Below are 24,925 nucleotides of genomic sequence, written 5' to 3'. Positions count from 1 at the left end.
AGATACTGGCAAAATACAAGGCAATACAAGTAGCAACCTTTTAGCATTCTGCTGTGCTTCACTTCCGATTTCTGCTGACTTCCATTTCTCAATCAGTCCTCTGTCCAGCTGGCTGATCCTAGGCAAGACATCGAAAGAGGTGGCTGCACTAGCACATGCAGAAGCCTGAACAAAGAAAAACCCAAGTGAAAAAGTGTTGTTGCTATCTCACATAACCGACGCTTCATAATATAAACCTTTGAGAAGGCGGAGATCCATGGTCACTTCTCATTTCCTGTAGAAAGTGTCCCTGTAGAAAGTGGGGATGTAACTTTTGGGAAATTGTGTTTGCAAATATCATTGCAAGATGACGAATCATCCAAATGTCTATGTAAAGAGAAGAAACTTTTATGTGCAAAGAACACATTTCATTTAGGCAACTTGGTACTTATTAGAATAGTTGCATAATGCAGGTATTTATAGAATCTCCTACAATCTATTTGAAGTGCTACACAGCCTGCTACTAGTAACTTAGCTTACTGATGGTTTGATAATGATGAAGTCAAGACAATTTACAAAAGAAATGAAAAGATTACCTGACACATATTGACAAAGTTGACATATGCTCCAGCAAAAACTTGGACTCCCAAGAATTCTACAATGATATGAATATAAGTGTATTATTATTATTATTATTATTATTATTATTATTATTATTATTATTATTATTATTATTATTATTATTATTATTATTATTATTATTATTATTATTATTATTATAGTTCATCTCACAGTCAAACAGATGTTATTATTATTGTAATACATACAATATTTCTGTAATTTCTCCTCCTTCCTTTCTCTTGTGTTTAAAGCATAATTTTGTGAGGGTGCTTTTGAAATTTCCAGAAGGAATTCACCTGCAGCTTATAATTCCTTTATCCCTCAAAATTCTTTTTCTTCATTAACATGCAGCAGCTCTTTTGTTCTCCACTAACATAAATATATATTTTCTTTTCACGACAAACAGAAGAATAACTCTGTGCTCACTCCAATCATATATTAAGTTTAATTTTGTGCATATTAGTTAGAATTTCAGAATTTACTGTATTTAAAAAAACTTTATTTTGCTTTCGCTGGTCAAGGAATTGTTTATTTATTTATTTAGTCAAATGATTATAAGATAACAGGTGTAAGTATAAACATAGTTATGAATACATGAAATGGATACATATAAGAAAAATAAAAAGAAACAATAGGACAGGGATGGTAGGCACGTTGGTGTGCTTATGCATGCCCCAATTACATACATATTTACAAATATATCTATATCTATATCTATATGTGTATATATATATATATATATATATATATATATATATATATATATATATATATATATATATATATATATATATATATTTGGTTATTCGGGTTTTCTCCCACGTAAGATTGGAAGTATCTAGGCAACGTTTCGATGAAGATTCATCATCTTCAGGCTTGTGTCTTCGGCTCTGTGCTTTTCAGAGTGATGTGAGCTTGCAGCTGCTTCTTCCTTTTAACTGCTAGTGGGGGTGTGACTTGATTGGGTGGGGGCTTGGCTGTGTTCTGATTGGGTGGGGGTGTGTTCTCATTGGTAGGGGGTTTGGCTGTGTTCTGATTGGTTGGGGGGTTGGCCGTGTTCTGATTGGCTGGAGGCATGTTCTGTTCAGGTGGGGGCTACGGACCAGAAGCCGCACTGCAGCTGCATCACTACCCACTTCAAACCCCTCCGAGCCATACATGAAGCGAACTGACACCCACCATGAAGATGCGGCACGACCGAACTCGAAGCCAAACAGCAGGATCACAGCTCACCAGCTCAAATCCCCCAGCAACTAAGACTAACCTGAGCACAACCAAGCCCCCACCTGAATAACCAAAGATCCACATACAAATACCCACGAGAACCTCAGAATATATATATATATATATATATATATATATATATATATATATATATATATATATATATATATATATATATATATACACACACACACACACACACACACACACACACACACCTCAACCAGGCACCCAGATGAAACCTAGCTTCCTAACAAATGATAGCCGTCCATTTACTCGGAGCCAAGCTGCACTAAAAGCCTCCAATACAGGAACACAATGTTGCCAGCCAATCAAGACACAAAAAAAGCCACAAAACAGATAGAAGAAATTAGAAACACCAATCAAGCAGAACACAGCAAGCTCCAAGACCAATAAACACAGACCAAGACTCCCAACCAATCAGGATGAAGAAAAAACCATTCTGGCACAGCAGTAGGCTAGCCCCAAATTTAAAACTGAAACCACTGTAAAAGTCTGACTCACAGACGAACACAATACAGAAGCCTGATGATGGCAGATGAGATTCTGCCGAAACGTTGCTACAACTTTAAAAGCACAACTATAATGATGTGGGAAAATACCCGAACAAAGCTGAATAACATACATACATACATACATACATACATACATACATACATACATATGTTTTCTTAGTTTTCGTGGGTATGGTATGTGTATGTATGTATGTATGTATGTATGTATGTATGTATTCGTAGATTTTCACGGGTACAGGTATGTAGGTCTAGGTGTGTTTGGGTCTTTTCCCGTGTAAGTTTAAGAGTATCTTGGCGACGTTTCGGCGAGGGCCTGAAGTTTATGTTGCTAACCGAGACATTTGTTATGTGAATTTTGCCCCATTTTATGATCTTTCTTACCACATTTGTTCAGTGAATCATTGCAATTGTTAAGGTAGTTAAGTTGTTAAGTTAACATGGATGTTAATTCAATCTGGCTTCCCCATTGACTTTGTTTGTCAGAAGGTCGCAAATGGGAATCACATGATCCTGGGACACTGCAACCATCATAAATATGAGTCAGTTGCTAAATATCTGAATTTTGATCATATGACTTTGGGGATGATGCAATGGTCGTAAGTGTGGAAAATAGTCATAACTCCCTTTTTTCAGTGTGGTTGTAACTTTTAATGGTCACTAAACAAACTTTTATAATTTGAGGACTACCAGTTTATCCTTTTTCACTATCAGGATAAATGCACATTCGTCTGTACTCTTCCCAGTTCTTGTCATCTGGAGATGGCAGAATATTCTGAACTTCAAAAGCTACCAGATAATCAATCAACCCTTCCAAATTATGACATCTGCTCTCTCAGAAGTCAGAAAACACAGTCTCCCAATTCTCACATTTTAAAAATGAATAGAACAATCCTTTGGAGCAGTAACTTAGACCATGATAATACTTGGCTCCAGAAAGCACTCAGTCCTGGGGTTGGTTGGCACCTTAAGGCTCTCCCTCCATCTTTTAACTTCCAACTTATTTTATTCTTCTTTCTACTTGGCTCCTTTTACTGATTATGTAAAGCATTTTTAAATGCTATGTTTTTATGCATTTAACTGAACGCCACCTAGAGTGATCCTGTGAATGAGATGGACATTATCTGCATCTGACAACTCAAATCAAATAAAAATTTAGGTCTTGATTTAGGGTATAACCAGTTTTGAGTCCACTTTCAGCCATGGAAACACACTGGGTGACTTAAGTCTAGCCATTAAATCTCAACCCAAACCACGTTACAAAGTTTTGTGATGATCTTGGCAATAAAAAAAAATTGAGTTGTATTTGGACTTTTAGAGTAAAGCACAACACAAAAATCTAGAAAGACTTTTAGGTGTCACTTTTCAAAGAGAATTAACCATCTGTTTTCAAAGCCATGGAGTGTCTTAAATGTGCTTAATTGTGGCTGTATGTTGCTCCCTTGCATTCTTCTATTATGACTATTTTGCATTCTGGATTTGTGTTTACAAAAAGGTACCATTAGGGGCCAGAAGAGCATTGAGGTCAATACACCGTCTTTCTTCCTGTCTGCTCTCCGATGCCGAACTTCCCGTGTGCTGAGGGAGACCACGTCCAAAAGACCACAACTGCCCAGAGGCAGAGACACAAAGAGTGTGATAACTGCAGAAAAACCAAAATACTGTCAGCTTCCCATATGAACAACTCTGCTCTCTATCCGATTGGGATTGTTATGGTTTAGAATAATCACATTAAGAAAAGTTTCCTAATATTTAACATTAACAGAATAAGAGAGGTGGAATGTCTCAGATGTATAGTCCTCTCATCATCTAAAGTTCCTGGTAAACCAACAGCCTCCAAAATGTTAGAAGTGCTTTTTTATTTTAAAAAATACTTTATTAAAGTTCAAGGTATTAAAAAGTTTACAAAAAGCAGAATATGAAAAATATTTACAAAAATTTCTTTAATAGGAATTATATTGACATCTTTCAATATCATTTTCTTGGCAGTACACTAAATACCATATATACACATAGAATTTGACAGTTTTTAAACATATTAACTATATTAATTCACAATTCCTAATTAATGTTACTAAACAAAGCTATATCATCTTTATGGGTCACTAATTTGAGTAAAAAGAAAAAAGGAATATCACATTGACACTTAATATATGTATAAATATCTAAAACAAACATTTGGGATATTTATAGTCTATGTGCTGTAGTTCATATCAATTTCCCTTTAAAGCTCAGGCACAACCACTCACATAGATGTGGAAGGAAAGAGATGGTACATACCTTCCACAGGAAACATGGGAAACTGGACCATCAATCTCATCGATTTTCTGAGGACCAATCTTTGAAGAGTTGTGTCCTAGTTGTCCAGCACTGTCATCTCCAAAGGTGAAAACATTGCCACTCTATGAAGGATGTTAACAAATCAAGCACCATCAAGTTTTCCCCCCATCCATATCTATTAGTTTTATTAAACATTTCTGCTACTACATGTTGTAGTTTTGGAGAACAAAGGTTATATTTGCATACAAATATGCCAGACTCCAATTGCAGCCGTCTGATTTTGCAACATGGTCTTTGACAGCAACAAAAAGGAATCAACCAAAATAGTTTGAAGTTCCCAACCTCTTTTCTTCATTTCTACACTCTTAAGAGCATATAAATGCATGTCTCTAATCCAGCAATTCCTTCCTAATTCAGAAAGAAAAACAGCAATATAAAAGCTTAAAACAAAGCTAAAAATGCTTCCAGTCAAAGAGAAAAACAAAAATATTCACCTATGAGCATTTTTTTTTAAAAAAAAAATTCAAATCCTACTCACCACAATGACCCATTTTAAATAAAGTCCTTATGAAAAAATGGCTGAAAAAGCTTCTAATTGTTAAGTAATTCTAAGTTCATAAATTCTGGACATCAAAAATGTAATTTGGTGGCTTCTGGCTTGCTTGGCATGTTGTGTGCAATCTGCCACTTGATTTGCAAGTTACACTTTATGGTTTAGCATTCTCTGTCAACCGTGATGCATTTGGTAAGGCAAGATTTAAGAAAACATGGCTTGGCACTAATGGAACAAGTCATTGTCTCCACATTGCATTTGCCCTTGTGAAACCTCCTGCTACATGCTATTTAAAAAAGCTTATTATTGTAACACTTGCAACAGAATAGCTATCATCAAGGAATTGCATCAAGAGCTGCTAGCTATGATGTCTATGGTTGTTATCATCACTGAAGGTCATAAGCAGAATATTAGTATGTTCCTATTCACGGATGAGCATTTTGATGAGTGTTTTGGTGGCCTTTTGTTAGCCACTGTGGGAACAGACTCCTGGACTTGGTATTCTGGTCTGATCTGACTGAGCTTTTCTTTATTTGTATACCATAGAGCATAGGTCCCCAAACCCCGGTCCGTAGACTGGCACAAGTCCGTGACATGCCAGCAACCGGGCCACGCAAACAAGCAAAGCCCCATCCATGAGATATAGGCAGCATGCAAAACCCTGCCCCCTCCAGTCTGCAGAAAAACCTTTCTCTACCGAACCGGTCCCTGGTGCCCAAAAGAATGGGGGCCACTGGCACAGAGACCACACCAGTTCCATCACTTCTTACATTTAGTACTCAAAGGCTCCTGAATATTCCGCAAAAGAATTCCCAATATCCAGTTAACAAACTGCTGCTAGCAGTATGGAAACTTTGTTTACGAAGACAATACCTTGGTGAGAACAGCTGTATGTTCATCTCCACAGCTAACGTAAGTCACGTCAAGGTTTCTCAGAGCACCTATTGAGTAAGGTTTGAAGATCCGTTCTGTTGAAAACAAATCCCACCAGAATATTGTAGCATTTTATATGAATATTCCAAGAGCCACCCCAAAAGTTTATTAAAATACGTCGTTATTGATTAAGTGTGACTAAAATCATTACTGTAACAGAAATTGAATTAAAGTTGTCACAGCAAGCTTTAAAAAGCCACTTTAGAAGTTTCCAAAATGTAAATCTTAGAATTGTCACCATCTTTGAAGTGAAAAACAAAAACTTGGCTTGTGAAAAAGTTGTTTGTCTAGACCAGGGGTGGGTAACTATGGCAACTTTACAATCTGTGGGTTTCAACTCCCATAATTCCTCATAGCCTGCTCAGGAATTCTGGGAGTTGAAGTCCACAGGTAATAAAGTTGCCATAGTTACCCACCCCTGGTCTACACTATGCCAGGCTGCATTTTAAAGATATCGAATGGGCTGAATGCACATTTTCCAGCAAGGGGACAAACATGTGTTCAAGACATCACTACCATTTTTTTGTGCTCACATTCTACTTTGAACCTATCATTCAAACTTATAATAATTTTAAAATAATACGTTCCATTAATTATTTAATAATTAATGATTATGTCAGTTATATATTTTATTTATTTTAATGATGTTAAAGTTTGGTCATAAACTTAGATCGCTTCTATCCTGTGCCAGACAAGTTTTTTCTAAACAAATATATCTAGTAAAGGGATCAACCAGTGTCAGCCAATTAGGTCGTCTAGGGAGAAGCTGATTTTTTTAGAACTAATTCCCATGCCAAAGAAGACCTATAGCAATCATCCAAGAGAATCAAATCATGTAATCTATTCTAAAGTACCAATTGACTGTTTTATAAGTCTATCCTTAGAATCTATTTCCCACCCTATTCCCGCCCTCCAAATCCTCTTCTGTTGAAATTTAATTCCCAAAAGTTGGTAACAAAAAATGTTTCATGATATCGCAGAGTCTCAAGGAGTCCCTTTGTAAGTTCCCCAGATTTAAGATTTCCAATTTGTTTATACATCTGAGTCTTATTTTAAAACTCACCCAAGAAGCTTCTACAGTTCTGCTGAAGAACTGTTCTGCAGAACTGAAGAGGCTTCTTGAATGAGAAGGGAAACATCTTCAAGGAAAAGCAAAGGAAGTCCAGTTGCCTCTTGAAAGAGCACTTTGGGACAACCATGGCATGGATGACTGAAAATCTCTATAGACTTGGTTTTTATTCTAAGTGAATCACCATTTCTAACCCATCTCTGCTGATTTTCAGTCAGCCTATCGATGCTTTAATACATTAGTTTACAAACTTTAATTTTTAATTTATTTATTTATTGCCCAGTTCTATGCAAATGCAATTCTACAGGTGCCTGTTTTTTCCTGCCCTTAAGGAGGTAAGGAAAAGATCTAGGACGGGATTTCTTCATCTATATAGATGTAACCCTTAGGTTTGGATCCGTTTGTTTATAGGCTGAGATTATGATCACGATAAAAAGGAGTCAGTGCCACTATCTCTTAAATTAAAATCCAACAACAACCTTCACAGATTTGACATTTATCCTGGTTATCAAGCCAGGTTTCTTTATGTTTTATTAAATGAATCACATATGGCTGGACAAGTGCAACATACTGAGATAAAAACTATATTTACATCCACAGTGGCCGGGATATCATAACATTAGAACCAAATCAAGTATAGTTTGCTTAGTGTGTTTTTAATAATCCTGATAAATGCAGATGTCACATGACAGGAAGTACTGCATGGTGGCACTGTGGTTAGAATGCAGTACTGCAGGCTACTTCTCCTGACTGCTGGCTGCTTGCAGTTTGGCAGTTCGAATCTCACCAGGCTCAAAGATTGACTCAGCCTTCCATCCTTCTGAGGTGGGTAAAATGAGGACCGAGATTGTTGGGGGCAAGATGCTGACTCTGTAAACCATTTAGAGAGGGTTGTAAAGCACTGTGAAGCGGTGTATAAGTCTAAGTGCTATTGCTATTGCCATTTTACTCTAAAGATATGAAACCCTAGTTTTACTTATTCACTGTGTAACATATACTTAGCAGGGTTAAGCCTGAGGTAATTTCTGTTTGAAAGAATAAAATGAAGACAATTATCAAAAGATTTACAGGTTTTATTTGACTCTTCATTTCTAATCCTTTCATTTCAATAAAGAGACAATTAAAAGGAAGTAACCAGGTAGCATGGACATTTTTTTCCTGGGATAATTTGAAGATAGACTTACCTTTTGAAGTTTTCTGGTTTAAACCCAACTGATGTGCATTGTTCTTTCCCCAGCCATAGACCACTCCAGAAAGAGACAAGACAAAGTTGTGTGCCCCACCAGCAGCCACCTGAGCCAAGGGGATGCCAGCAAGAGAGGAAATGTTACACGGAGTAGCCTGGGATGGAACTTCTTTACCAAGACCCAGCTGACCATGGCTGTTGTGTCCCCAGGAAAATACTCGCCCATCTTCATTGGGAGGGAAAAAGGAAGAAAAAAGCCACCATTACATTGATTAGAATACGAATTGGCAACTTGTTCAGGTAAACAAGGGTATAGCCCCTCAACGTTTAAGATGACAAACGTCTCACAAGTTTGCCAGATCTGAAAAATTATCACGCCCTCAAAATTGTATCTGCTCCCTCCTGAAATCTTGTAGATTCATGGAATGAGTTTTGGTGGAACATCACAAAAACCATTCAGGGTGAACCATGGATGCTTTTATTCCTGCAGACTTTGCATTGCCATTTGTTTTAAGTAGAAGGACAGCTGAAAAGCTTTCATTTTTGTGGAAATACCTTCCATGTTGCATTAGCTTCTCTAAATGGTTGGGGCAATTGAATTCAGAGTCGAACTTGAGCTGTCACACATGACAACTACCAGGCTGATAAGTGTCATCACAGGCACAGATCTACATTCTCTTTGACTACATATCGGTAATTCTCGACTTACAACAATTTGTTTAGTGACTGTTCAAAGTTACAATGGCACTGAAAAAAATGACTTAGCTCCGTTTTGCACACTTACAACCATTGTAGCACCCCCATGGACATGTGATCAAAATTCAGATGCTTGGCAACTGACTCATATTTATGATGTTTGCAGTGTCCCAAAGTCACGTCATGACCTTTTGCCACCTTCTGATAAGCAAGTCAATAGGGAAGCCAGATTCACTTAACAACTTGTTAATAACTTAACAGTTGCAGAGATTGACTCAACAAATGTGACAAGGTTATAAAATGGAGCAAAACTCACTTAACAAATTTTTGAGAAATCCTTGTTAGCAAAGAGAGTAGAAAAAAATGGTCAGTTAATGGGAAAGGTTTCAAAGAATAGCATAAAATCAGTAGGAAGAAGTCAAGGAATTATTTAATTGCATTGATGCAGATAATCCTTTTTGGGATTATCTGTTTGCATCAGGCTTTGCCTTCTAAATTCTGTATCAAAACTAGATTTATAGTAATCCTTAAAAAAAATCTAGGCTCTGCCTAGAAAAATTTTATACTAAGAAGCAGCATTTGTGTAGAAATACCAGCAGATGTAGATGTAGCAGAAAAATGAGCTCACTGCTCCCATCCAAAATATAAGCAAGAAAAAAGCAAAAGTTATTGCAAACAAAGTTAAAATCAGTTCTTACCTTTGGTAAGTGCTATGGAGTGATAGTGTCCACAAGCAACTTGTATAACATTGTACTTAGATAAAGCATCTATTTTCCTATAGAATTTACCAAACAAGAAGAGAAATAATTCATTTGCATTCCAGATACAGAACCATATCATGATATAAAGATTCTTAGCATGGCAGTTTTATCTACTTAAAATGAAATTACCATTTTTTAAAAATTGCTTTGTGAATTAATTAATTAAATAAATAATAGGATAAGCATTACAAAAAATTATCAAATGGTATTTTAATCAATAGTAATGATTTCAAATCTTACACTAGACACATGTGCTAATTCGAGAAGAATATTGTAACAATATTAAGCAATTTTTTTTTTGAATAATCCATTAAATCTTTTTTTCTTTAGCTTCTATTCTAGGATGATTTTGTTCCACATTTACACTGTTCAGTTAGAGTTGTGACTGTAATTCCCATCACCGTTGGCAGGGTATAACAGGAGTTATAAACCAAAACATTTGAAGGAAAACTATATTTAAAAAAAGAAACCAAAAAAACCAGATTGTAAGATAGAAGCAAACTGATGAAGTACACTGTACACTATGAAAGCTTATGCAAAAATAAATTGGTTATCCTTTAAGAGTGTTTTTTTTTGTTTTGTTTTGTTTGCAAAGGCTAACATGACTTGGAGCCATAGTAGCACATTGGTTAGAATGCAGCATTGCAAGCAAACTCTGCCCACAGTCAGAAGTTCAATCCTGATTGGCTCAAGGTTGATTCAGCCTTCCATCCTTCCGAGGTCAGTAAAATAAGGACATAAATTGTTAGGGGCAAGATGCTATAAACCACCCAGAGTGTGCTGTAAAACACTATGGGATAGTATGTAAGTCAAAGTGTTATTATTGTACAAAATTGCTATTGCTATTTTGCAATGCTTCCTTAACTGTCTAAAGCAGCACCTACACCAGTAAGCCTCCCATTCCAGCTATGGGAGGGATGTAGACCTGTTGCAACAACTCTTCCAAGCTTTCTTAGCCAGAAAGAAAGGGAATACCCTACCTCTATGAAAAGGAATATGCAAAAGGTCACCAATTTATCCTGTAAACGTCTCCTGTTTGGAAAGCTACCCATTTATTCCAAGTCAGAAATGCAGCACATATCACAGCTAGAAGAATGTCCCAAGTGCACAACTCAGGATTCAATCCTGTGTTTTCCTGATTAAAGGACATCTATGGCTTAGACAAGGTTACTTGGCAACGACATGAATCAATTACTTACTTTGGAGTCGAAGAGTCCTTTAGTTTTCCAGTGCCAAGCTGTCCAAAACCACCAGCTCCCCATGAAAATACCTTCCCTTGGCTGCTGATGGCCAATGAATGCTCCTTTCCACAGCTTATGTAGACAATAGTCTGGGCTTCCAAGGCTTGGATTGGTTCTTTCCAGGAGGGGAAAAAAGACATTCATTTGCATGGTTATTAACAGCCTTGGTGGCGCAGTGGTAAGAGTGCAGTACTGCAAGCTACCTCTGCTGCCTGCTGGCTGCCTGCAATTTGGCAGTTCAAATCTCATCAGGCTCAAGGTTGACTCAGCCTTCCATCCTTCCGAGGTGGGTAAAATGAGGACCCAGATTGTTGGGGGCAATAGGCTGACTCTGTAAACCACTTGGAGAGGGCTGTAAAAGCACTATAAAGCGGTATATAAGTCTAAGTGCTATTGCTATTAGAAGGATCTAGGACAGGGGTGTCAAACATACAACCTGCGGGCCATATCCGGTCCACGATAGGCCCAGAGTTGTTCTGCAGGGCCGTCCCGAGATGGTGAAGGACCGGCCTGTGCTGCCCAAGCCCACCCTGGCCCATCCACCCAGTTGGCAGCAATGACCAGCCCCTACCCGCCCCAGCCCCCCAAGAGCTCATGATGGGATCGAGTTTGACACCCCTGATCTAGGATCAGCAGAAGACCAAAGGCTGATCCCCACCCAGTTTCTCTCATTCTCCCACCTTCTCTCCAGGGTGGAAACAGTCCAACAGATTTCATACCACTTCAGCCTGCTCTTACTTAAGCCTCAAAAAGGGTAGAAAACTGGACTTTCACATTGATGTAGGAATTTGGGTCACCCAGAATCAGAGTGTCGTGGCCCCATCGGAGCCTGGGTCCGAGGAGTGTAAGAAATCTGTTAGGGATAACATTGTTTACCCTAACTGGTTTGGGTAAAAATAATAAATAAGGTATCATGGTTTGTTAGTTAAAGTGTGTGTAACTTTAACTGCAAGAATGTAATTAAGGGTGTGGTTGTAAAAGCACTATATAAGAAGCGAGGCAATTCCAGCTCTCTCTCTCTGTCTTACTGATCACTAATTACTGGATGGATTGATGACTGCGTTCTTGCCGAAGGAGTGTTTATTTTCTCAACGGAGAGAAGATAAAGATTGGATTTATTGTAAGTGTACTGACATTGGCTATTCAACACGGACTTTGCAAATAGAGTATCCCCGACAAGACTTGACTGAAATTGATATATGACTAATGGACCGTTTATTTTGACTATGCTATAATTCTTAAATGGAATAAACTATATTTTTGATAGCACAAGCGTATCTGTATTTTTACTGCGTGTTAACTAAAAAACTTATCTCACACATTTACCTGTCTTCCTATCTGACTTCGCTGCACGTTCTGTTTGGTTTGTTTTCCTTAACACCCGTTGGGGAATCCAGGCTTAACAAAATCGATGCAGATAATGTTTTTGCAAAGAAAGCAATTTTTAAGAGTTGTGGGTATAAAAGTTCAGTGGGTCATTGTGACGTTTAAGGTAAAACATTGAAGACTGGAAAACAGGAAGAGACTGCTATTCTGATAAGTGAGTCAGCTTGGCCAAGCAGATTAGTGTTTTGACCACACAGTCTAGTAACGTAGTGGTGAAAGTAATTAACTGCTTGCTTCAATTTATTACGCTTATGCTGCAAGGATTGTAAGGAAACAAGAAATATAGGCTAAAAAATAAAAAAAAGGGACAAAAGGTAGTATGGAAAAAGGAGAACTGTGCAAAAGGTGGGGAAACAGATTAAACACGGAGAAATATTTTTCATGGAGAAATAGGCATTCTGGGAAGATAGCAACCCTGTGGTTTTTGTCAAAGGGGGCTGCAGGGAGGGATCTGTGCAGTGGTGGGATTGGAATAATTTAACAACCGGTTCTCTGGCTAGGTAGGTGTGGCTGGTTGGTCACGTGACTGGGTGGATGACATCACTCATCACACCCAGCCCCGCCTCTCGCCTCAAAGCAAGAGGTAGGATTCAGCCAGTTGGGGCTAATCCCACTACAGGCTGGCCTCGTCCCTGCCCGTTTTTTGGTCTGTTTTTTGGGCATTTTCCAGGTCATTTTTGGCCCAAAAACGCAGGTAAGAAAAAGGTAAGAAACAGATCCTTCTACCTGAACAACAGTGCATTCAAAATGTGTCCTGGCCCCAAAGAAATGCTTCTTGATACATTCAGCCCATCCTGTACAAAAGCACTTGCCTAAGTACAGGTGGCCCTCGACTTACGACCACAATTGAGCCCTAAATTTCTGCTGTTAAGCGGGACATTTAAGTGAGTTTTGCCCCATTTTACAACCTTTCTTGCTGTTGTTGTGAAGCGAAACACTGCAATTGATAAGTTAGTAACATGATTGCTAAATGAATCTGGCTTCCCTATTGATTTTGCTTGTCAAAAGGTTGCCAGACGTGATCACATAACCTTGGGACACAGCAACCGTCATAAGTATGAACCAGTTGCCAAGCATTTGAATTTTGATCACATGATCACGAGTATGCTACAAAGGTCTTAAGTAAGAAAAATGGTCACAAGTCACCTTTTTTTCAGTGATGTTGTAACTTTGCACGGTCACTAAATGAACTGTTGTAAGACATCTGTAGTCCTATGATTTAATTCAGGGTTCTATATAAAATAAGTGGGACAAAAGGCTATCTTTTGATAGATAGTTTAAGCAAAGGAGCCAGAGAGAGATGCAGCAACAAGACTGCTAACTCTTCCCTGTGTTTTCTTATAGAGAAAGGGGAAGGAAAGGAGGAGGAAAGGAGGAAGAAGCAGCAAAAGAAGAAGAGGAAGAGGAAGAAGAAGAGGAAGAAGAGGAAGAGAAGGAAGAGATGCAGAAATAAAATTGTTCACTTTTCCATCTTTTCTTTTCTTAGAGAGAAAAGGCAAAAGGGGGAAATGAAAAAAATCCCTAACCAAAAAACACCCACTGGCTGTATTATCCATTATACCGACCATTTATGGAAACGGATGTACAACAGAATTTAAACGGGAGATTTAAGAGTAGAGAATTCAAACGGGATTTTAAAGATTTTAAGAACGGGAATTTAAATTTAAATAAGATTTAAAGGGGGAACGTGAAGATTGAAAGAGTAGAGAATTTAAACGGGAGATTGAAGCAGTAGATTTAAGAGCAGAGAGCTTCAGGGAGCACTTCAATTTGCGACCCGTAGTTCAATCTAGCGCAACGAGAAATGTTCTTTACATTTACAGGGGTCTCCAACCTTGGCAAGTTTAAGCCTGGAGGACCTCAACTCCCAGAATTCCCCAAGCCAGCAAGCTGGCTGGGGAATTCTGGGAGTTGAAGTCCTCCAGGCTTAAACTTGCCAAGGTTGGAGACCCCTGCTTTACAAGATCGGTGCTGAACAGCGTTCATCTTCATCCAGGTATTTCTCAGGACACCGTAACTGCAAAAGTGCCCCTTTCGGAGGCGGTGCTGGTGGTTGATAGAAGCATTCCCCCCCACGCCCGGCTCTCCTGCTGGACTCCCCAACCTGGACTGGAGCCCCAGCCACCGCATCACAAACGGGGAAAGCGAAAGCGATCGCGGAGAGATTCGTTTTCAGCAGCGCTCCTCGAGAAAACGAAACTTAAACGATCCGCTGTTGGCCGACCGAGCTGCTTTGACGTTGAGAACCAGGCGAGGTGCGTTCAAAGTCGCCCACCTGGAAAGGGCCGGCTGGGTCTAAACGGCCCCTGCCCGTTCCTACCTGGCAGGTAGCATCGCTGCTGTCCCTCGGGGAGCTTCCTCCCCAGCTGTCCCTGGGCGTTGTCTCCGCAAGAAGCCAGGCTCCCGTCGGCGAACAGCAGCAGCGTGTGCCGCTCCCCGCAAGCCACCAGGACCGCTTCTTGCCCGCCAACCGCTGCCGGAGGGAGACGGAGAGGAACCGGCTGGGAAGCCCCTTCCTCGCCCGAGCCCAGCTGCCCGTAGGAGCCGTCCCCCCAACCGAAGAGCATGGCGATCCTTGGTCTCTGGCTGCTTCACCCCGAGATTTCTCCCAGCGCGGAATTCAGCCTTCCTCCCCACCGAGTGGCACCTTGAGGCGGCTCAGCTTTGATAAGACGGGTGTAAAAAAAAACCCAACAACGCTGCCGTCTTTGGCCAGCCCTGCCCAGTTTTCCAGGCTCTTCCCAGTCTTGCTGGATTGCGTTGCAGAGAAAGGAATGTGCAGAGAAAGTCAGAGCCTACCCCTTCCTAGAAGAATGAAATAGTTTGAGGAATATTTAAAAAGGCAGAATATTATATTTCCTGAAAGGGAGAAACATGTTTTTTTAGAGGCAGGAAGCAACCCCCACTTTCCTTAATGTCAGCAGATGTCAGCAGTTAAGAGACAAGGAGCTTATTGGAAAAAAAAAGACAAGTATCTAGATAGCTCTATTCATAGGCAAAGCAAATACTGCAGGCAGAAATCCATTCAAGACAGGATACTTTGAAACACCCTGCAGCGAAGTCTGAACAAGGGCAGAATATTAGGATTAGCCCTCACTCAAGATCCAGCATAGGACAACAAAGCCATTAAGACACAATAGGAATTGTTCAAAACCCTTTCAGGACACAAGCCCCTTCATCTGGGAGCACTCCAAACTTCAAGCAAACCTGGGAGCTCAGACAAACACCTACGATTTGCATTTCCTCTTTTGCCTATAGAGCCAGCTATGACCTATAGTAGGGGTGAAATTCAAATTCTTTTCCTACTGGCTCTGTGGGCATGGCTTGGTGGGCATGGTTTAGTGCTCATGTGACTGGGTGGGTGGGCATAGCCAAGTCGACATCACTTGGCCTATCATCTCATCTCCTCTTTCATTTCTTTCTCTTCTATCTTCGCCCCCCTCTCATCTCTCTTTCTCTCTGACACTTTTTTTTGGGGGGAGGAAGCAAAGGTTTTGCACCAAGTGGCAACTGCTGCTTGACTGGAGAGGGGGCAAGGAAGGTCTCTGGCAGGAGGAGAAGCGGTGCCTTCCCCCATCTCTCCCACCCGCCCCCTCCTCACCTGTACAGCCCCAGCACTTAGTGGTCACGGGGCTGAAAGAAAGTCACAACGGGCAGGGGTTCTCCATTGCCTGAGCTCCGGGCAGTTGGGTCAGCTGAGCCAAGTGGGCGCAAGCGGTCCCAATGTGCTGGGTCTCCCCAGTTGCAGCAGAAACCTCCAGCTGGGCTCCCCTCACAGGCCGCAAAGTGCTCACCGCACTTCTGGCACCCGCCAAGCCGCCTCCTTCCTGCTGGGCATGTGAGCGCTTTTAGCAAGGAGGAAGAGAAGTGCGGTGGGGAGGAGGCTTGGGTGCCAGAGGGGTAGCGAGTGCTTTGCGGCTCCTGAGGGGGCGGGAGATTGCGCCCTCCCCTCGTAGCCCAGGGAGCATCTGGAAAGGGCTCCGATGCCATGATCTCCCACGCGCTACTCTCCCTCCCCATGTGCGTGTCCACCCACCACCATTATCACCCCTGTTGCCAACATGAGTGCGACCGAGTGGGTGTGGGTGGGGCCAAGCAGTGGTGATTGTTTGGTTTGGCGAACCGAACCCAATCGTCCCTACCACCTCGCACAAGGTGGTGCGAGGTGGTTGAATTTCACCTCTGCCCCATAGGAATCTGACAATAGCCAATAGAATACATGTTCTTGCACAGGAACAGGAAGCTCAAGTGCAAAGCACAAAAGAAGGTATAAAAAAGCTCCACTCTCAACTCTATTTTGTCAGCTGCCCAGAACCACAAATATGTGGTTCTGCTTCATCAATAAATCATCTTTCCAATCATGTTTCCAGTGTCTCCCAGCTTGGAACCGAACCAGATGGATATTTCTTTTCACAATTGAAAGAGAAAAAAAATTCAGGAAGGCAAGCTTCCTCTGACCAGGCCTGGGTCTCTTAATTGAGATCTGGATAGCTGTTTCTGAAAAGTTGCTGGCTGGTGCAGGCATCTTAAAAATAGAATAGGGAAGTTGGAAGTCTCTGGAGATTCTCAGTCATCCAGGCCCTGGTTGTCCCAAAGGTGCTTTTTTCAGGAGGCAACTGGATTTTCTTGGTTTTTTTTTTTTTCTTGAAGACGGTTCGCTTCTCATCCAAGAAGCTTCTTCAGCTCTGATTGAATGGTGGGGAATGGAAGGATTTCTATTCAGGATGAGTCTTTGTTGTCTGCATCTCAAACTGAAGCACAAATGGTTCCTGCAGTCTGACTCTTCCCAAACTCCCAGACCCTTCCCCAACAGCCTGGGCCTGTCTTCAGCGGTGAAGGGACACAGGGCAGGAAACATCCTGCAGCCAAGAAGGCTCCACACCCATTTGCACTACTCAGGTGACCCTGAGGACACAGATGAACCTCCAAGTGCCCTCACTGACTCTCTAAAAAACTGAAAATGACCAGCAGTCTGAAAGGAGTATAACTCTTTTCATTCCCCCACCATCCAGTCAGAGCTGAAGAAGCTTCTTTGGATGAAAAGCAAAACGTCTTCCAAGAAAAACCAGAAAGTCCAGTTGCCTCTTGAAAAAGCACCTTTGGAACAATAGGAAAGTTGCTCACTCATTATCAGCAACTGTGGGTAGGACGTTTTTTTCATCTGACTTTCTAAGAACGGTGTTCAGACAGATATTACTCTGCCGTTTTCTGGTGGCACTTGATAAGACAAGCTCTCCAACAATCTTCCACTGTTATGCTGGAAATGGATCTCACTGCCTGGTTATAATCATATATGGGAATGAGCTTGAAAGCAAAAAAAAAAAAAAATCTAAAACACCAACTCAGATTAATAGAGTTGGAAGGTACCTTGTAGGTCATCTAGTCCAAAGCAGGTACCTTGTAGGTCATCTAGTCCAAAGCCTAAGCAGGAGACCCTATCCCATTTCTGACCAATGGCAGTCCAGTCTCTTCTTGAAAGCCTCCAGTGATGACTCTCCCACAACTTCTGAAGGCAACTTCTGTTCCACTGGTTGATTGCTCTCTCACTGTCAGAAAATTTCTCCTTATTTCTAGGTTGAATCTCTCCTTGATCAGTTTCCATCCATCAGTTTCCGTTACAGATTATAACCAGGCAGTGAGATCCATTTCCAGCATAACAGTGGAAGATTGCTGGAGAGCTTGCCTTATCAAGTGCCACCAGAAGGCGGCAGAGTAACGTCTGTCTGAACACCATTCTTAGAAAGTCAGACGGAAAAAACTTCCTACCCACAGTTGCCCATAGTGAGTGAGCAACTTCCCTATTGTCCCAAAGGTGCTTTTTCAGGAGGCAACTGGACTTCCTTGGTTTTTTTCTTTGAAGACATTTCACTTCTCATCCAAGAAGCTTCTTCAGCTCTGACTGGATGGTGGGGGAATGAAAGGATTTATACTCCTTGCAGACAGCTGGTCGTTTGCATTCTTTTTAGAGAGTTTAGGGCACTTGGGGGTTCATCTGTGTCTTCAGGGTCACCTGAGTAGTATAAAATGGGTGTGGAGCCTTCTTGGCTGCAGGATGTTTTCTGCCCTGTGTCCCTTCAAGCAAAAAACCAAGAAAGTCCAGTTGCCTCCCGAAAAAAGCACCTTTGGGACAACCAGGGCCTGGATGACTGAGAATCTCCAGACTTCCAACTTCCCTATTCTATTTTTAAGATGCCTGTACCAGCCAGCAACTTTTCAGAAACAGCTATCCAGATCTCTCTTAAGAGACCCAGGCCTGGTCAGAGGAAGCTTGCCTTCCTTAATTCCCCCCGCCCCCGCTGCAATCCTTTTCTTTCTTTCTTTCTTTCTTTCTTTCTTTCTTTCTTTCTTTCTTTCTTTCTTTCTTTCTTTCTTTCTTTCTTTCTTTCTTTCTTTCTCTCTTTCTTTCCCTTTCTTTTTCTTTCTTTCCTTTTCTCTCTCTTTCTCTCTCTCTCTCTGTCTCCCCCTCCTTTTCTCTACAATGTATCCAACAAGACTGGGAAGAGCCTGGAAAACTGGGCGGGGCTGGCCAAAGACGGCAGCGTTGTTGTGTTTTTTTTTTACACCCGTCTTATCAAAGCTGAGCCGCCTCAAGGTGCTCGGTGGGGAGGTGCTACTCGGTGGGGAGGAAGGCTGGGAGAAATCTCGGGGTGAAACAGCCAGAGACCAAGGATCGCCATGCTCTTCGGTTGGGGGGACGGCTCCTACGGGCAGCTGGGCTCGGACGAGGAAGGGGTTTCCCAGCCGGTTCCTCTCCGTCTCCCTCCGGCAGCGGTTGGCGGGCAAGAAGCGGTCCTGGTGGCTTGCGGGGAGCGGCACACGCTGCTGCTGTTCGCCGACGGGAGCCTGGCATCTTGCGGAGACAACGCCCAGGGACAGCTGGGGAGGAAGCTCTCCGCGGGACGGCGGCGATGCTACCTGCCAGGTAGGCGTTTAGACCCAGCCGGCCCTTTCCAGGTGGGCGACTTTGAACGCACCTCGCCTGGTTCTCACCGCCTTGGCCCTTTTAGGCCCGGTTCGTTGACCACCCACCGCCAACTCAACGTCAAAGCAGCTCGGTCGGCCAACAGCGGATCGTTTAAGTTTCGTTTTCGTTTTCTCGAGGAGCGCTGCTGAAAACGAATCTCCCCGCGATCGCTTTCGCTTTCGCGTTCCGCCTTTGTGTTACGCGGGCGAGGCTCCCATCCAGGTTGGGGATTCCAACAGGGGAGGGCGGGTTTCCATCAAATAGCACCCCCTCCGAAAGGGACACTTTTGCAGCTACGGTGTCCTGAGAAATAGCCGATTCACCTGGATGAATGGGAACGCTGATCTTGTAAAGAACACTCCTCGTTACAATAAATTAAAGCAGGGGTCTCCAAACTTGGCCACTTGTGGACTTCAAGCAAACCTGGCTGAGGAATTCTGAGAGTTGAAGTCCACAAGTCTTAAAAGTGGCCAAGGTTGGAGACCCCTGAATTAAAGCATGGGATACTGTCCGCCAATTGAAGTGTTCCCAGCTCCTGTCCTCTACTCTTAAATCCCCTGGTTAAATTCTGTTGTAAATCCATTTCCATAATTGGTGGGTACGGATAATACAGCCAGTGATTAGGCTTCTTCTTCTTCTTCTTCTTCTTCTTCTTCTTCTTCTTCTTCTTCTTCTTCTTCTTCTTCTTCTTCTTCTTCTTCTTCTTCTTCTTCTTCTTCTTCTTCTTCTTCTTCTTCTTCTTCTTCTTCTTCTTCTTCTTCCTCTTCCCCTTCCCCTTCCCCTTCCTCCTTCCCCTTCCCCTCCTCCTCCTCCTCCTCCTCCTCCTCCTCCTTCTCCTTCTCCTCCTTCCGTAAATTTTATTTGAGTTTTCACAAAGAGAAAAAAAAATACAAATAAAACATCTTTTTTGAAAGCAGCATAATCCCGGGTTACATTTCTTCGTACAGACACAGGTTCATGCTCATTTTTATATTCTATTCCATATCTTATTACTACTTTACATTTTCTGCATAGCTTCTCCCCTCTTTTAATTTTCTCAATTTTATTTTAATTATCTCATCTCAATTCAAATCATTGTATTTATATTTTTTGTCTGTCCTGTTTAAATTATCTATTATCTTTTCTCATTAAACAAAATTTCTCCTGTAGTTACTGATTGGAGTATGATGCCTTTATATCTTTTCCCTAAAGTTGTAACATTCAATATAATACACAACTTCCATTCGGATTCTGCTTGGTACATTCTTAAAATACACACTGTATTCTTAAAAAAAAGAAAAAAATTATAAATGTATATAATTAAAACAGCATTCCATTCCATTCCAATTCAATTCTATCATTAATATTGATATTCATTAAAGTCTTAACATCTTTAATATTACTTTTCAATTAAGAAATTGCCTTTTCAGAGATAATGGTTGATGAATTAAAAGGGGGATTCTACAGGGTGACAAGGGGTAATAAGAATATTTCTGCAATTAAATATATTTAGAAAATAGGGTAATATAGATACTGATAATTCTTATTAAAGGGGGGGGAATATGCTGTGGAATCCAATTGAGAAGATGTAATAACTAATGGTTTATTGGGAATTAAGATGAGGGAATAAAGGTATATTCTAATCATTAAGGTGTCACACTCAAAATAGTAAAAGAGGGGAAACTTATACTTGTTCTTTTTTTCTTTTTGTGTGGGTGTGTTAAGATTTGTATTAATTTAGAATTTATAAAAAAAAAGTGTAATGGAAAGGGAATGTGACAGACTAAAGAACCAGCTAAATTAATAAGTTTAATAAGTTTAATATAGATTATTAAAAGCAAGGAGAGACATTGGTAACTTCATTATTACCACTATTAGGCAAATATATATTGTTTATTTTTATTTTTAAAATAAATATTAAGGATTATATTTGAAATAATTGAAATGAAATTTAAAAAATTTTAGATTGGGATTAATGAAAGAATTTAGAATTAAACCTTATTATTATTTATTAGGCAAATATATATTGTTTATCTTTATGTTTAAAAACAAATACTAAAGGATTATATTTGAAATAATTGAAATGAAACAAAATTGATTGAAATTAATGAAAGAGGCTAGAATTAATGTGTTTGTTTCTCTCCTTACTGAAAATTTGGAATGGAAAAGGTAATAATAGAATTAAGTATCCATATATCAATGTATAATTTCTGTCATATTTGTATGTAAAGATGATGACCCGGAAATATGTTGTCCACTAAAAAGAGATTTTTGTTTTTAATGTGAAAACTGAATAAAGTCTGTTTAAAAAAAAACAAAAAACATTACTTTTCAATTAAATATCATACTTCTATGGGAACAATTATAAGATTTCCATAGTTAATTCCCCCCCCCCACTTATATTTTATAAAACATTAACTAAAATGTTCCCATTCCTTCCTAATTCAATTTTCTCATTTATTTTATTTCACTTATTTTATTCACAAACATTTCACTAAATTGCACTATTTTATCCCTCATTTTAATCATACGTTGTTTCCAATTTTCTAAAGTTATTTCTATTACTAATATAACAATACAATCTTATGTACCTTTACAGAATCCCCTTTGCAGTTAGATTTTCACCCATTATCTCTAAATAGGTCCTGTTTCTCTATATCTTGCTCCGGTCCTTTGTAACTTCTTTTCCTTTCCTCTTCCCTCTCTTCTTCTCTCTCCCCTTTTTACCCCCTTGTCTCTCTACCTCTATTTCTCTCTTCTGTTTCCCCCTTTTCTGTTGCTTTCCAGTATTATACTTATTTTTCGAATTATTTTTCTTTTCTTTGGTTGTTTTTTTAAGTCTTAAATTCTCTATTCTCTTTCCCCCCTTTCCTTTTTCTTCCCCACATAGAATTACTTGTTCATTAAAGATGGCTTCTTCTTTGTCCCAGTCTTCTTGTTTTGCAGTCTTTTCTTGTTGTTTCTCATAGTTCCAAATCTCCATTTCTAAGAATTGAAAAACGAAGCCAAAAGAACCCTTCCCTTCTTGTGTATCTTCTTTGTACTTTTTAAGTTCCATTTTCAATTCATCCAGAAGTGGTGCCATTGTATAAATTTTTAAACAACCACCCGATTGATTTTAGTCATTCAAATATAATAACCAAAAATCCAAAGATCACCAAATAATCCAAATACACGCAAGCTGTTTCTTTTTTGCTCTTTTTCCCCCACTTTCTTTTCCTGGGGTTACTATTTAGTTGCAAAGTTTCAATTAAAATGTATCTTTTAGAAGTCTTGTTGAAGATTTACTTTAGATTCTTTTTAATTCCAGGCAGTCTCCTCCCTCTTCCAGATCCTGCCCTTATTCTTTTTCTCTCCCTTCCTGCTTATGAAAAAGAAAGTTTTTAATGTCCAGAAATCTTTATTATCCCTTTGGCATTTTGTTTTATTTTTAGCTTAATTGCTTATTGATGTCAAAGTGGATTTTTCTGATTTCTTATTTAAGTCTCTTAGTTGTCAGTATAGGGAAGGAGAGAGAAGAAGAAAAAAAGCCAAACCTTTCCCTTTTCACTTTCCTTCACTGCTTCTGACTCTTCTTTGGGAGCGATGTTATTTTTTGTAAGTTTAAATTCCAGGGTACCTTGGTTGTTCCTTTTACAATTTAACCCTGTCAGCCAAAACTTTCACTTCTTATCTTCCTCCTGCACATTCTTTTCCGGTCGAGTTCTTTGTGGTGGCCATTTCTGACCACCGCTGCAACCGCCTTCAGGAAAGGGAGTAATGGCCAGCTGAGGAGGAGAGATGCGGCTCTCCTCGACCCTGCTGGCGGTCTCCCCTCTCTTCACCACCTCTACGGGGTGTCTTAGCCCCGAAACCAGCTGGCTCGGGGCGCTCCAGGAGGGGAAACAAGACTCTGCTTGGATAGCAGGTGGGGGGGGGGGAAGAATGACTAACTATTGTGCAATCACATCTGTTCAGCTGAATAGAAGAAAGCAATGAGAATGGACACCGACATACATGATGCATCTCTATAACTGTCTAGTTTAGTTCTGCAACCCAACAAGACAAACACAGACTTCAGAGAGTAATTAGGACTGCAGAAAAAACAATTACTACCAACCTGCCTTCCATCTAGGACCTGTATACTTCACAAGTCAAAAAGAGGGCTGTGAAAACATCTACGGGCCCCTCATATCCTGGACATAAATTATTTCAACTCCTACCCTCAAAATGACGCTATAGGGCTGTACTGCACACCAGAACAACTAGACACAAGGACAGTTTTTCCCCAAACGCCATCACTCTACTAATCAAAGAATTCCATTAACACTGTCCAACTATTTACAAAGTCTGCACTACTATTACTATTAATCTTCCCATCACTCCTTATCACCCATGCCCTTCCATTTGTGACTATGACTGTAACTTTGTTGCTTGTATGTTAACGATTTATATTGACTGTTTCCTAGTATGATTTGATTGCTTATTGTATCCTATGACTATTATTAAGTTTGTGTCTTATTATTTTTGACTCTTGATGAATGTATCTTTGATGTACACTGAGCATTTGCACCAAGACAAATTCCTAGTGTGTCCAATCACACTTGGCCAATAAAGAATTCTATTCTATTCTATTCTATTCTATTCTATTCTATTCTATTCTATTCTATTCCATTCCATTCCATTCCATTCCATTCCATTCCATTCCATTCTATTCTAAACTATTCTATTTATTTTATTCTATTCTATGATGGAAGTCACCATTTCATTGGTGGGATTCAAATTTTTTTTTTACTACCAGTTCTGTGGGCGTGGCTTGGTGGGCTTGGCAGGGGAAAGATACTGTAAAATCTCCATTCAGAGGTGGTATTTGTTGGTTCTCCAAACTACTCAAAATTTCCGCTACCGATACTCCAGAACTGGTCAGAACCTGCTGAATACCACCTCTGCACCATTTGCATCTTTCTGTCAGCATTTCTATTCTGTCATATTCCCTCATCTCTGTGATGACTATCTCTTCCTCCTCCTTGGACCCAGGCTCCGACGGGGCCACAACGCTCTAATTCTGGGTGACCCAGGTCCAGCTCATCCTTAACTATATCAATGTGAAAGTCCTGTTTCCTACCCTTTTTGAGACTTAAGTAAGAGCAGGCTCAAGGGGTATGAAATCCGTTGAGCTGTTTCCTCCCTGGAGAGAAGTTGGGAAGACCAGCGAAACAGGGTGAGGATCAGCATCTGGTTGTCAAACCCCAGTCTGGGGTTTGCCATACCTGGGCGATGTCAGAGTATATTCATGAACTGGAATAGAGCATGGTAACAAGGTCAGCCAATGAATAGGCATAGCAACTAAGTCAGCCACTGAGGACTGTTTGGAAACAAACTAGAAGTAGCCTAGGCATGGCTCTATATTAAGCTCTGCAGCTCTGAAGCTATGTTAAGCTCTGAGTCTGTCTATTGAAAATGAAACTGCTTCTCTCCGCTGCTGTGTGTCTTGCTTGCCTGCTGAACTAAAGTGAAACTGATAATCTGTTTCTGAACTTC

The 24,925-nt window shown here is 40.4% G+C and overlaps 2 protein-coding genes across 6 annotated transcripts in view; one reads left to right on the top strand and one right to left on the bottom strand.

Annotated features, from left to right (window-relative positions):
- LOC113415289 (putative E3 ubiquitin-protein ligase HERC6) overlaps positions 1 to 15,269 on the bottom strand; it is a 38,788-nt gene extending 23,519 nt beyond the window's left edge. For 3 of the 5 annotated variants that reach the window (XM_087962855.1, XM_087962859.1, XM_087962857.1), the window contains exons 1-9: positions 14,783 to 15,246; positions 11,035 to 11,191; positions 9,773 to 9,849; positions 8,371 to 8,604; positions 6,064 to 6,155; positions 4,638 to 4,759; positions 3,857 to 3,999; positions 576 to 634; positions 38 to 165 (exon numbers count right to left, since the gene is read on the bottom strand). In XM_087962855.1, the coding sequence (XP_087818981.1) occupies positions 38 to 165; positions 576 to 634; positions 3,857 to 3,999; positions 4,638 to 4,759; positions 6,064 to 6,155; positions 8,371 to 8,604; positions 9,773 to 9,849; positions 11,035 to 11,191; positions 14,783 to 15,029 (1,259 nt within the window). In that variant the 5' untranslated portion in view covers positions 15,030 to 15,246. Of the gene's footprint in view, positions 1 to 37; positions 166 to 575; positions 635 to 3,856; positions 4,000 to 4,637; positions 4,760 to 6,063; positions 6,159 to 8,370; positions 8,605 to 9,772; positions 9,850 to 11,034; positions 11,192 to 14,782 lie in introns of all 5 variants that reach the window. The other 2 variants (XM_087962858.1, XM_087962856.1) reach the window with 2 other exon arrangements.
- Positions 15,270 to 19,132: 3,863 nt separating this feature from the next.
- LOC113415288 (putative E3 ubiquitin-protein ligase HERC6) overlaps positions 19,133 to 24,925 on the top strand; it is a 37,870-nt gene continuing 32,077 nt past the window's right edge. Inside the window, exon 1 of the mRNA XM_087962595.1 lies at positions 19,133 to 19,384. Within this exon, the coding sequence (XP_087818721.1) occupies positions 19,138 to 19,384 (247 nt within the window). The 5' untranslated portion in view covers positions 19,133 to 19,137. The remainder of the gene's footprint in view (positions 19,385 to 24,925) is intronic.

Source organism: Notechis scutatus, chromosome 4 (assembly GCF_049901735.1).
Source record: "Notechis scutatus isolate UNSWTSFEM ecotype Mainland chromosome 4, rNotScu1.2, whole genome shotgun sequence".
NCBI classification, from domain to species: Eukaryota; Metazoa; Chordata; class Lepidosauria; order Squamata; family Elapidae; genus Notechis; species Notechis scutatus.
The sequence above is the reverse complement of the archived record's forward strand: the minus strand, read 5'-3'. Positions and strand labels throughout refer to the sequence as shown.